Source organism: Dunckerocampus dactyliophorus, chromosome 7 (genome assembly GCF_027744805.1).
Source record: "Dunckerocampus dactyliophorus isolate RoL2022-P2 chromosome 7, RoL_Ddac_1.1, whole genome shotgun sequence".
Taxonomy (NCBI): domain Eukaryota; kingdom Metazoa; phylum Chordata; class Actinopteri; order Syngnathiformes; family Syngnathidae; genus Dunckerocampus; species Dunckerocampus dactyliophorus.
In genome coordinates, this window is record NC_072825.1 from 28,563,576 (window position 1) to 28,577,121 (window position 13,546).

A 13,546-nucleotide genomic window follows, 5' to 3' on the forward strand; every position below is an offset into this window, starting at 1 on the left:
AAGAATGTGTGGGCGTGTAATTGTCACTGAGAATGCATGAAAGGAAGGGGGCCGCCCCCCACCTCCCAGAGAGCTCCCAAATAGCCAGGCAGAGTCCCCGCCGCCAGAAGGCCACCAGGCCCACAGGAGCAGGCAGCACAAAATAGCGCCCAAAGAGCCAGTGCAGAGAGCCCTCCCCCCGGGAAGACCAGCAAGGGGCCACAGAGAGGTAATCCTAGCCAAAGACAGGGCGCCGGCGAACAAACGCTCAAGCGCCCGGCAGAGCACGACCCCCCCCAGCAGGCCCGGCCCCAGGGCACCCCCCCCCACAACCCATGCCCACAGTACCCGCAAGCATGACCAAGCCCCAACCCACCAGACGGCCCGGCGCCCCAGCAGCCACCGCAGCGCAGCAACTGCAAGCCCCGGCGGCAGCACGCGGGCCACCCGCAGCACCGGCACCGCCCCCCGGAGACTGCCGAATCCGCCCCAAGAGCGCAGAGGCGCCCGCAGCACGTGTTAGTCCAGGGGAAGCACCGCAAGCCGCCCCCCCGGCGCAAGCCCCAGCATCAACAGGCCCCAACGGGCCACCCCAGGGAAAGGCAGGCGAACCAGACAAAGGCATCCCGGGCGAGCCACCGTGCCGCGACAGCCAGCTGACAGGTCCACGGCCACACCCCAGAACGGGCCACGGAACGGGCGGGAACCCATGTATGTGATAAGGTGTGATTGTGTCTATTATGCAATTTAAAAAATAAATAAATAAAATAAAATAAAAGAGGACAGCTATGAAGAGCTGGTCTCTGTGTCCCTGTGGGGTGTATCTGTGTGCATGTATATGATAGGGGTGTATGTGGATGAGGGTGGGCCCCTCACCGACCAGCCCCCCCAAACCCTAAGTGTCTACTGTGCGATTAAAATTGGGGGGCATCAGGTCAGTGGCATGGCAGGGGCAAAGGAGCCCCTGCAAGGCAACTCCCCTCCCCAACCACGCCCGACCGTAGGGCACCCCCCAAAGTCCTATATGTATGTGAGGTGGTGCAGTGGAACAGGAAGGACGGGGGCCCCACATGCCCACCGAAACGCCGCCCAAACCGAGCGGGGGGGGGGACCAAGGACCGACTGGCCACCCACCACAGCCCAGGCTCGGGCGAGCCACAGGCCGCAGGACACACCGCAGGCCCTACCCGGCCCGCCAGGATGCCCAGTCCGGCCCACCCAACCCCCCAGAGGCAATACCCCCAGTGCCCCCCAACACCAGAGCCCCACCGGAGGTAGCGTCCACAGCGCCACCCCCAAACCGCCAAACACCAGGACCAGCCACACGCCCCAAGGCAGACCCCACCGCCACCACAACAGGCCGGCCACCACGGCTGGCAAGAGAGCAACATTACGGCGACCACAAGAGAACCGGACCCCACATAGAGCGGAGCACGGCCACACCCACGAAGCACGCAAGCCAGAGGCGCCAAGGAGGGACAGAGAAGCAAGCACCGCACGACAGGGCCCACGAGAGGAGCGACCCCCCGCCCGACGCCCAAACAAACGCCACCCCAAGCCCAAACCGCACATCCGCGACCCCCACCTCCGCGCTCCCAGTCACCTGGGGGACAGCCACAGGCGCTCGGAGGACAACAAGCAGCTCCCACCTGTCACACATACAACACACACATAAATCAGTAAAATAAAATAAAATAAGTAATAAATTAATTTTAAAAAAAGCACCCCAACCCACCCTCCCACCCAGGGGAGATAGCTCCGCAGGGGCTGTACTGGGGATGTAGCACCCCGCCCATCCACCACCCCGGAGGTCGACCAACGCCGTCCCCTGGACGGCCAACCCGACCCCGCCCCATCACCCGACCCGGACCCGGACCCCTCCCCACCCCCACCCACCAGCCCCCCCAGGCAGGCAGCCCAGCAAAGAAGACCTGGCACACCAAGCCCGCCCCCGCCCGCGACCGGGACCACACCCCAAGCCAGATGAGCGAGACTCTCAGGGGCAGAGCCAGACGCCCTCAGCCTCTCAAGAGTCAGGTCAGGGAATGAATTATTGGTGCCCATATAGACTGAAATTCTGACATTTGTTCTTTAGATTCAGCAGATATTCTCTCAATAGTTATATGATCTAACACAAGATTTTTGTAAAGAGCTATGTTCAGTTTCTTCCTTGATTTCCAATTGATGAGAATGGTTTTCTTGGCGATGCTTAATGCAGTGATGAGAAGCTGTGTTTGTTTCTACATCGATTGTGGAGAGATCGTCCAGCAGGCATAGTAAAGGGGAAGTAGGAATGGAGAACCCAAGTGCCAAAGATAGGTCCTCACACACTCCGTGCCAAAAATTTTTAATGGGAGCACAGGTCCACATGGACTGTAATTAGTCATCTATTCTATGGTCTGAGCCGTGTGTACAGATGTTAGAGTCAGTTAAGCCCATTCTAAACATTCTATGTCCTGTGTTGTGTAGTGTAGTGTAGTGTAGTGTAGTGTACTCTATGAAGGATTTTAAACTGAACCCGCTGTAGGTTGGGATTTTGATTAACCGGGAAGCATTGAGACATATTTGCTTCCAGAATTCAGGGTCACAGCTTGTAGATAAATCTGAGTTCCATTTGGAGATAGGAACGCCGATTGTGTTGTCATTTTTTGAAAGTAGGACATATAATTTAGATAATGTTTTAAAAAATGGTCAATGGTGGGATTGCTTTCCCATGATATATTCCTGAAACTTGCTCTAATTATAGATTTAATTTGTACTGTATGTATTCAAGAAATTTGTTAAGATTTATTCCATACTGTGTAACAAGGTCGTTAAATGAGATAAAGTTGTTTCCTATAATTATATTTTTCATACAATTTATTCCTTTTTCGTGCCATGTTGGGAAATGTAATGGTTTCTTTTTAAGCAAGATGTCAGGATTATTCCAGACGGGAGTGTATTGGCAAGGAGTGAGCGAGAATTTTGTTATTTTTAGAAATTCCCACCAAGCTGTCAGAGCGGTGCTTATATTTATACTTTTAAAACAATTATTTTTCCGGAGGATTTGGCTAATGAAGGGCAGGTTACAAATTGGGATTTCATGGCTATGTGATTGTTCTATGTCTAGCCATAAATAATCCAATGGGTTAGGTTTGATCCATTTTAAGATATACTGTAGCCTGTTTGCAAGGAAGTAGTTGGAGAAGTTTGGGAGTTCTAAGACCCCATATTCTTTAGATTTTTGTAACGTTTTGAGACTTATTCGTGCTGGCTTATTTTTCCAAAGAAATGTATTTATATATGAATCTAATGACTTGAACCAAATTATAGATGGTTTGGTGGGGATCATGGAAAACAGATAATTAACCTTTGGTAAGATCATCATTTTCACGGTGGATACTCTGCCTGTAAGTGCGATGGGCAAGGTTCTCCAACGTGCAAGATCATCCTCTATTGACTTCAATAGTGGAGTATAATTCAAGCGGATCAGGTCTGACAGGTTGGAGGAAATGTTAATACCCAAATACTTAATGTTCCCTGAACACAGTGGTATAGAGGGGGTGCTCTGGAAACCAAAATTAATGGGCAGTACTGTGGATTTAGACCAGTTAATGGAGTAATCTGAGAAGGTGCTATAATTGTTAATGAGTGAGATAGATTCGTGAAGTGAAGAATGTGAATTATCTAGGAAGAGTAATACATCATCAGCCTAAAGTTTTATTGTGAATTTAATTTTTAGAATGTGCTGCGGGCCATTAAAAAAAGAGCCGCGGACTGCAAAGAGCACCCTGGCCACGCTTTGGACACCCTTGCTTTAAGTTAATGAGGACAGCGCATACGATGTGTATGAGTGTAATTAGAAGCCATATTAGCAATCAGTAACAATCACTCACAGATGAATGAACTTAACTGACCCAGGATTTGACCCTGGCACAGTCACGCAACCAGCACACACACACACACAAAAGCAGCTAAAGAAAGATCTATGCTTCAATCACTGCAATCTTATCATGGATGAAGTCACATGTCAATAACACGTCAGGGAGACTTTAGGCCCCTAATGGTGGACTTAAAGGTGATGTATGGAAATACAGCCGAGATAAACACAAATATGAGCAACCTCTAATCATCTTAGATAAACTGCATTTTATTATGGAAAGCAATGTGGGGATGGGGGGGAAACCAAAGGTAAACAGTATCTATACCATTTGGGTCTTTTTTTAATGATCTTTCCAGTAAAGATGCAGCTGGTAATCATAAAGTCACTTCAAGTACGCATGCACGACTGGGCTTATAATGTGCCACAAAGTCTGCTTATTTAGAATATGACCAACATATTTGCATGAACACATCATTGGATATACTTCAGAGTAGTCAGTGTACAGCTTGTATAGCAGTATGCAGCAGATTGAGCCATGCAGTGCATAGTGAATCGATACGGCTATACAAGCTGCACACTGTCTACTCTGAAGTATATCCAAGTTTACTTACTATAGCAAGGGCTATTTGCGGCCTGAGGCTGTTTGTTAATTGGCCCGCAGCACATGCAAAAAATTTAATTATACAACCACAAAAATGGAAAAATCACCAGTAATTTTACAATAATAAAGTCAAAATATTAAGAGAAAAAAGTTGGAACATACCAAAAGAAAAAGTCTGAATTTTACAAAAATAATGTTGTGACATTATGACGATAAATAACGTAATTTTAGTACCATAAAGTTAAAATATTCAAGAAAAAAAAACATTTGTTGAATATGAGTTTCTAATTAAATAAATATAAATAGTTATAAAAATGAATAAAAAATTTAAATATGAATTGTAATTAAATGTTTCTAATTTGGATGTCTTGGAAGGGTGAAAAGTTGAAAGTGTTCAAAGTGCGGCTATAATTCTATAATTTAACACAGGGGTGCTCAGACTTTTTTAGCCTGCGAGCTACTTTTAAAATGACCAAGTCCCAAAGATCTACCCACTACTATAAATATAGAAAGTATATATATTTACTATATTTATTTTAATCAAATATGAGTATGTATTTATGTAGGTTATACATGTATATCAGGAGTGCACACACTTTCTCAGCATGCAAGTACAAGTCAAAATGATCTACCTCTTTCGATAAAACATATAACATACACAAAATGTAACCAGTAAACTCTGAAATTCTATTGTAAATATGAATGATTAGTATTTCACATTCACATTTTCAAAGTTTACAGGTAATCAAAGTAGTTGCTATGATAAATCACTTCAATATGGAAATGAAGATAATTACATAACTGCTAAATAGTTGTGTACATAACCTGAGTACTGCTAATATGTCAGTCACATTAGCTACAGTATGTAACGTTCATAGGGCACACAGTTCATGTATTACATCCAGTTAGCATTTGCTATCAAACATTAGCCATATACAAGAATTTAAAATGATGATGCAAAAGTCAATGCAGCCGAAGTCAGGGCAACATATTGAAAAGGTTTCACTAATGAAACATTTTTAATTTCATCATGAAATAAAAGTTTAAGAAGCCAACGTGTAGAAAACACTGATTTCTGCAGGAGAGTTCATGACGCCAAGCAAAGCCAGTAAACAATACACTTTTTTCCTACGTAGCTAGCCGCTACAAGTGAACAGATAACTTTAGTTATAGATATAGACATCTTACCGCAGAGTTAGTTTGTCCATAATCACAATCATAAAGATGAAAGTTGCATCTTCCTGTGTGGCTTGAAACGCTGCGGGGGAGCGAGCGCGAATCAGGAGGAGAGCTTAATGTCAGCTGACTGATGTCATATGACAACAACAAAGTTACGTTTACGCCATCGACCCAAACTAATTTGGCGATCTACCGGTAGCTCGCGATCGACGTAATGGTCACCCCTGATTTAACACAAAAACTTCTAAAAAAAGAAAAAACTCAGCAGGAATTTTAAAAGAATAAAGTCACTATATTAAGAAAAAAAAAGTCAGACTTTTATGAGAGCAACGTTATATTCTGAGGGAAAAAAATTACCAAGAAATTACAGAAAAAATATCGAGGGAAAGGCTTCTTGAGACGTCATCTGTACTTCTGTGAAGAAGGTGTCGGACGTTTCGCTCCTCATCCGACACCTTCTTCACAGAAGTACAGATGATGTCTCAAGAAGCCTTTCCCTCGATGGACAACTCCTGTACGACTGAGAGCCTACACAGACGTACAGAAAAAATAGTTGGTTTTTTTTTAAATCACAATATAATGAGCAACAAACAAAACTACAAATAAAGTTGCCATTTTTGGAAAAATAGGATGTGAAAAAAATTAGACTATTATAACAATAAAGTCCAAATATTATGGGAATAAAGTCAGAATTACGAGAAGAAAATTTACAAGAAGAAAGTTGAATGAAAAAAAATCAGCAGGAAATGGGGAAAAAGCAATAATTTTACAAGAATAAAGTCAAAATACTTTTTTAAAAAGTTGCACTCTACCAAAAACAGTCATAATTTTACAAGAATAATGTTGTAATATTATAAGGATAAAAAAGGTAGTTTTAGTGGCATAAAGTTGAAATATTAAAGAAAAAAAGACTATTTTTTAAAAGTCGTAATATTATAAGAACTAAACTAAACAATTAATAAAGTTGTATTTTTTGGAATTTTAGGTTGTGGAAAACATCATAATATTACAAGAATAAAGTCTAAATATTATGGGTTTAAATTAATAATTACAAGAAGAAAACATACAAAAAGAAAGATGAAATATTTGGAAATAAATAAATAAATAAATAAATAACGGGCCGCCTTGGGCATTTCTGTGTGGAGTTTGCATGTTCTCCCCGTGTGTGTGTGGGTTTTCTCCGGGTACTCCGGTTTCCTCCCACATTCCAAAAGCATGCATGTTAGGTTAATTGTTGACTCTAAATTGTCCATAGGTATGAATGTGAGTGTGAATGGTTGTTTGTCTATATGTGCCCTGCCATTGGCTGGCCACCAGTCCAGGGTGTACCCCGCCTGTCGCCCAAAGTCAGCTATCCCCGCGACCCTAATGAGGCATAGGAAATGGATGGATGGAAAAAATAAATAACGACAGCAGAAATGGGAAAAAAACTGTAATTTTTGAGAATAAAGTCAAAATATTACGAGAAAAAAAATTGCATTCTAACAGGAACAAAAAATTGAAATTTTATGAGAATAAACATTATGAAAAAAAATAATGTCATTTTAGTAGCCTAGAGTTGAAATATTAAAGAAAAAAGTCATAATATTATGAGAAACATAAAATGCGACATTACGAGAAACAAATAAAATACAATTATCGTCCAGCAAAATTTGTTATGGTGAGAGGCCTACGTGGAGGCCATACATACAGTTTTAGATGTTAGATCAGGTTGTGGTGTCAGATTTTCCCCCTCCAAATAATGACAAATGTCTTACCCCTGTGTCCGGGTACGTGGTCCAGCCCAGTTCTGAGGTCGACTCTGTCGTGTCCAGCAGCATCACTGTCAGGTAAACAAACAGAAGCAGAGGTTGTTTTTTTTTTATTCCATCAACAATCTTTTTATTAAAACAAACAACCACTCTAAAACAAATCTTCATCACAGAGACAACCCCTCCCTTCTCCTTGCTCATCCAATCAGCAGTCAGAACACATTTACGGCCTCACAGACTGTCAGACTGTATGTAGACTTTTCAAGCAAGAACAAACAAACATGGATACAGTAGACGCCCCTACAACGTAAATAATCCGTTCCGAGAACCTTTATGTTATAGTGATTTTATGTTATACGAAGCGTAAAATACATGTAAATAGCCTAATCCGTTCCAAGATCTTCCCAAACTCACCCATTTTGGTCCTTCAAAATATTCAAAGTCCACCATTTGGTGGACTTTGAATATTTTGAAGAGTAAGAGTCAGCTGGTCTCACAGACAAACGCACACGCACTACACGATAATGCTGTGTGCAAAATTTTAATTTGTAACTTAATTGTTTAAGTTAGTTTAAGGGCGACTATGAAGACAAAGGGAGCTTGACTTCAAGATAGATCTTGTCTATCACACACAAACACGGAAGCGCTGGATACGTCAGCCAATGAGATGAGAACGTAGGCGGTGCCCCGATCATCAGCCAATGAGATGAGAGCGTAGGCAGTGCTCCAATAATCAGCCAATGAGAGCATGAAGCGTCAGAATTTGTGGATAACTTCCTGCTTCGTTTCGATTGACAACTTTTCCCTTTTTTCTTATCCCTTACACTTGGTTTAGGGCCCATGACTACGGTCATTCTAACACAAACATAAGTGAAGAAATTAAGAAGAGATTTCAATGCGTTCAAACTAGTTTAAGGGCGACTACGATGAGGAAGGGAGCTCACACACAAACTTGGACGCACTGGATAAGTCAGCCAATGAGATAAGAGCATAGGCGTTGCCCCGATCATCAGCCAATGAGATGAGAGCGTAGGCAGTGCCCTGATAATCAGCCAATGAGAGCGTGAAGCGTCAGAAGGCGTCACCAAGTGTACTCTGTTAGTCTCTCTGTCGCTTGCACGGACTTGACGCTTTACGTTATATGGAATTCCTTACGTAATACGATGCGAAAAATGTACATAAATTCTTTACGTTCAGTGGAATTTATGTAAAAGGAGGTTTACGTTATGCGAGGTACAACTGTATTTTTAAAAATGTACCCCACACTGGTGTAAAAGTGGAGTTAAAAAAAAAATGCATAAAAACACATTCATCAGCTGTCCTGCCTATTTTGTCCCAAGGAAAATGCAAGAAAGAAAATGCAACCACAGCTGACTGGCGCCTTATATTGGTATGTTCCAATCCCTGCACTGCACGCGGGGCACCTAAAAGGGTACGTAAGGTCGCTCAGTGCTCATGTGACATTTGATCCAAATCTGACCGTACTACTTTTTTTACCCTGGATTATTGTCCTGTCATGCTGGCAACCTCAAAGAAAACCACCTTCACTCTATCACTTTTTTTTCCAACATATATTAATTAATAAATAAATAATAGTGTTTTGTGCTTCAATAAGGCCTATTATTAGTCAAAAACATATGCATATTTAAAGGGATATTACAGATTTTTTTACATGAAGTTGTATGACATCCACATCAGCTGTGGACGATATCAACAGTGACTTACTCCCCATTTGGTCCCGCGAGTCCAGTTCTGGTCGGATTTCCAAGATGCGGAACATAGTTTTGCTTAGTTGCTGGGTCATTTAGCTTCTCAAAACATTGTGTGTTGAAAAGACTACATTTTGCATCATAAAAGTGCCTCTTCAAAAAAAAAAAAATCAGACCTCACAAATCACTCGGCGTTGTATTTGCCTCCCACTGTGTCCCTGCGCACTGCCGCCTCTCCATTCGGATGTATGTGATGAAGACGCTCGCATCTTCATCCTTAACGGAGCGCTGCAGCCATCTTGTTTACGTGTGTTCCACAGCGGAAGAAGATGCGAGGATCACATACACATAAATGGAGAAGCGACAGTGCGCAGGGACACGGCAAAAGACGCCGAGAGATTTGTGAGGTCAGATTTTTTTGAGGAGGCATTTGTATGATGTCATGCTGAACAGTAATTGTCCTAGAAATTATTGTCAATAAACGATATTGCTGTTAACATTATTTTGAGACCATTTTTTTATGAATATAATGATAATATACACCGTATCAAAAGCAATAAACTTTAATTTCTCAATAGCATTTAATGTTAAGAGATTTCAAATAAAATAAATTAAAAGCACATGGAAACATCATATTAAACAATAGTTCCCCAAAGTGTATTGAGAAAATAAAATAGACCAGTAAAAAAATGAAACATAACGCACATCACGGACACTGCGCCATATTTCGATTTTGAATCAGTGTCACTTTTGTTATTGTCTGAATATTGACCAAAAAAACGGAGAAGTAACCCGGAAATAAGATGACATTGTGTGCCAATGCAGATGTCAGCTCATTTGCATATACGCTTCCTTGATTGACTTTTAGCAACATTGTGTGTGAATATGCTGTTCATTAATGAGGTGTAAGGTTTTGTGGGAGTTTGGTCAAAGTGCATGTTTTGAATGGAGCAAAATGCGTGAGGTGTTATACTTCCGGAATCACTGCTGCTCAAACGTAACTTCCACCATTTTGTATTATTTATTTCATTGTCTATGTCACAAAACCTTTTAATGTCACAAAATGACGATGCACGAATGGGCTGACATTGACATCATATCGCGTTTTATGCACAGCAGGCACCAAGAAAGTATCCCATCGTGTAGCACACGACACACACAGCTAGCACACCTCCTCTCCCCACTGGAACAAAGAGGCTGAATGACTGACAGCGGTGTTCACTCACTCCATTCATTCACGTACCCAGGTGTTGAGACCGATGCACAGAGTGAATCCCCTTGTCATCGAGCCTGTTTGGTAGAAAAAAAGGTGGAAAACAAACATGCACGCACATGCAAAATGATCCAGTTGTTTTTTATTTATCATGTGGTTAATTGATTTATTGATTATCGTGACCGGTCTAGCCAGCGTTGTTGAGTAAAAATGGGGAACAGGCCTACACACTAATGCTGCACTTCAGGCAATGAGGAACTTTCATTTAGAAAAAAAACACAATTTTCGCTGTTCAAACTCTTACTGTTACACTTCTCAGCATCACTGCACATTCCTTAGAAAATGTATAAATTAGGGGTGGCACAAAACCTTGTGTCACAACGTCCCGCGAGATTAAAACCTGACAAGCTTTCTCGTTCATAAAAAAACTGTCTTGTGGGCACAAGGCCTGGAACGATAATAAAGTAATTAATTAATCACACAATAAATATGAGCTGGATCATTTTTCCAGCCACAATATATTGCCATGTGCATGCGTGTCTGTTTTCCTCGTCTGTCGCCTCCAAACAGGCAGGAAGAGAGTTCACTCTGTGCATTCATTTCAGCACCTTGGCACCTCGGCATGAACAAAGTGAGCCCTTTTGTCAGTCATTCAGTGTCTTTGTTTCGGTGGGTGGCGCATACACAGAGTGCAGACGAGTGTGATGCAGTCGAAATTAATTTAGCAGATTGCAATATATCGTCATATCTTTTGCTATTTTTCATTGTACTTTTCTTCAAAGTAAAGTAAACATCTCATCTCATTCTCATTGACCCAATCTCGTGCATCGTCTCATCTCGTGAACTGAGTGTCTCGTGACACCCCTACTATATATTATGTCATATTTATTTTATTAACTATTTTTGCATTTGAATTGTATTTGCTCTGTAATGGTAAACTCACTGGTCGCAAGTTCAGATAAAAATGGGAGGGTTGTGTCAGGAAGGCAAACGTTGTACAAAAACAATCCAAATGGAACCATGCAGATTGATTCGCTGCAAGCAACTAAAGCTGGAAGAAAAAAAAGAAAGAAAGAAAGAAAGAAAGAAAGAAAGGATTGAGAATAGATATTTCTATTATATTTCAATGATATTTCATTGTAAAAATCATTAAAGCTGTTACAAGTTGTATACTTGGCCTTTTCCTCCCTGACTGTGCGTACAATGAACAGAACTGTGACATTAACACTAAGGTATGTGTGATGACAAATAAACAGCAAAGACGCTAGATTTCATGTCTGTTGTAGAAGTCCAGGTTCGCAGCACATTTTTTCTTTGATTCTCCGCCTGACCCCGCCACCCCCACGGTGTGCAATCTCCGAGACCTCCCGCCATGTGCATATGTCAACGCTAATAACATATTCTCAACCAAGATGCACGCTGGCACCACGATCTGGTGTTTGGGAAATTAATCTGATTGACCCAAAAAGGCCGCCTTCGCAATTAAAAGGTCAATTCGCTACTTTAAAATGCCGGGAGAGTCACTGACAAAATGAGTTGAAACTTTTGACTGGGGATTTATTTAGAATAAATTGAATAGATAACGGCTGTTCACTTCAAGTATTGGCTTTTTCAAGTGCTTTAAAAAGCCATAACATGCACACTCAGTAGTAGCACAGTAGTACAGTGTTCCCTCGTTTATCGCGGGGGCTAGGTTTCCAAAATAGCTTCTTCCTCTTCTGTTGTTGATTGGCCAGCAGCTCACACAGTAAGCGACTATTGACCACAACAGGAAACGCCACAAAGAAGATTGATTGACAATGGTCTACAGCCAAACAGGACGCAGAACACATTGGGCGGGTTCTCCCTTAAGGACTTAAGGTCCCGCCAATAAGGACTGTTGTGGCTTTATATTTAGCCGGCTATTGTCTACTGTGGGTTCGTAATATGCTCGTACAGGCACATAAACACATAGTGAGACAAGTGGAGCTGCACACTTCTTCAACATGAGTATACAACACCCTCGACTGGTAGCAGTAGTAAATACAATAACAGACACATACAACAGAGCACATAGATCGCTCTAATACACCACAAGGACGCAGACACAATGCTCGTTCATATGCTGTTAAAAAAAAAAAGCAAAATTGCATAAACAGCGAATCCACAAAAGGTGAACCGTAATCCCTCGCCGCAATCCTCGCCACTTTTACAAACAAAGCATTTTTAAGCATTCAGAAGACGCATTCAAAGACACTGTGATGATCTGTAGTATTGCACATTAGTCACTAGGTGTCAGTAATGTTACTGTAATGTTGGGTCACACAAGCACCGGACTTAAATCGGCGAAATAACTGGCTTCATTGCAGCTTTGAATGATCTCACAACAGGCACAATAATCCCTAACACGGGCGACTGTTGCGGCTGTAACCCACATTAAGTTGAAACTCAACTCTGAACCTCCAACATCACTTCCTGTCCGCCCCCCCACTCAGCTAGCACCAGAACACAGCAACACAGCAACACATACACGAGCATCCCACTTATGTCTTAGATGTCTTATGTTACATGAAGTTGTATGACATCCACATCAGCTGTGGACGATATCAACAGTGACTTACTCCCCATTTGGTCCCGCGAGTCCAGTTCTGGTCGGATTTCCAAGATGCGGAACATAGTTTTGCTTAGTTGCTGGGTCATTTAGCTTCTCAAAACATTGTGTGTTGAAAAGACTACATTTTGCATCATAAAAGTGCCTCTTCAAAAAAAAAAAAATCAGACCTCACAAATCACTCGGCGTTGTATTTGCCTCCCACTGTGTCCCTGCGCACTGCCGCCTCTCCATTCGGATGTATGTGATGAAGACGCTCGCATCTTCATCCTTAACGGAGCGCTGCAGCCATCTTGTTTACGTGTGTTCCACAGCGGAAGAAGATGCGAGGATCACATACACATAAATGGAGAAGCGACAGTGCGCAGGGACACGGCAAAAGACGCCGAGAGATTTGTGAGGTCAGATTTTTTTGAGGAGGCATTTGTATGATGTCATGCTGAACAGTAATTGTCCTAGAAATTATTGTCAATAAACGATATTGCTGTTAACATTATTTTGAGACCATTTTTTTATGAATATAATGATAATATACACCGTATCAAAAGCAATAAACTTTAATTTCTCAATAGCATTTAATGTTAAGAGATTTCAAATAAAATAAATTAAAAGCACATGGAAACATCATATTAAACAATAGTTCCCCAAAGTGTATTGAGAAA

At 42.0% G+C, this 13,546-nt stretch overlaps 1 protein-coding gene across 1 annotated transcript in view; it reads right to left on the reverse strand.

Moving 5' to 3' along the window:
* The window catches only part of ephb6 (eph receptor B6), a 95,750-nt gene that overhangs the window by 59,276 nt on the left and 22,928 nt on the right, over positions 1 to 13,546 (reverse strand). The window contains exon 2 of the mRNA XM_054780849.1: positions 7,379 to 7,443. Within this exon, the coding sequence (XP_054636824.1) occupies positions 7,379 to 7,443 (65 nt within the window). The remainder of the gene's footprint in view (positions 1 to 7,378; positions 7,444 to 13,546) is intronic.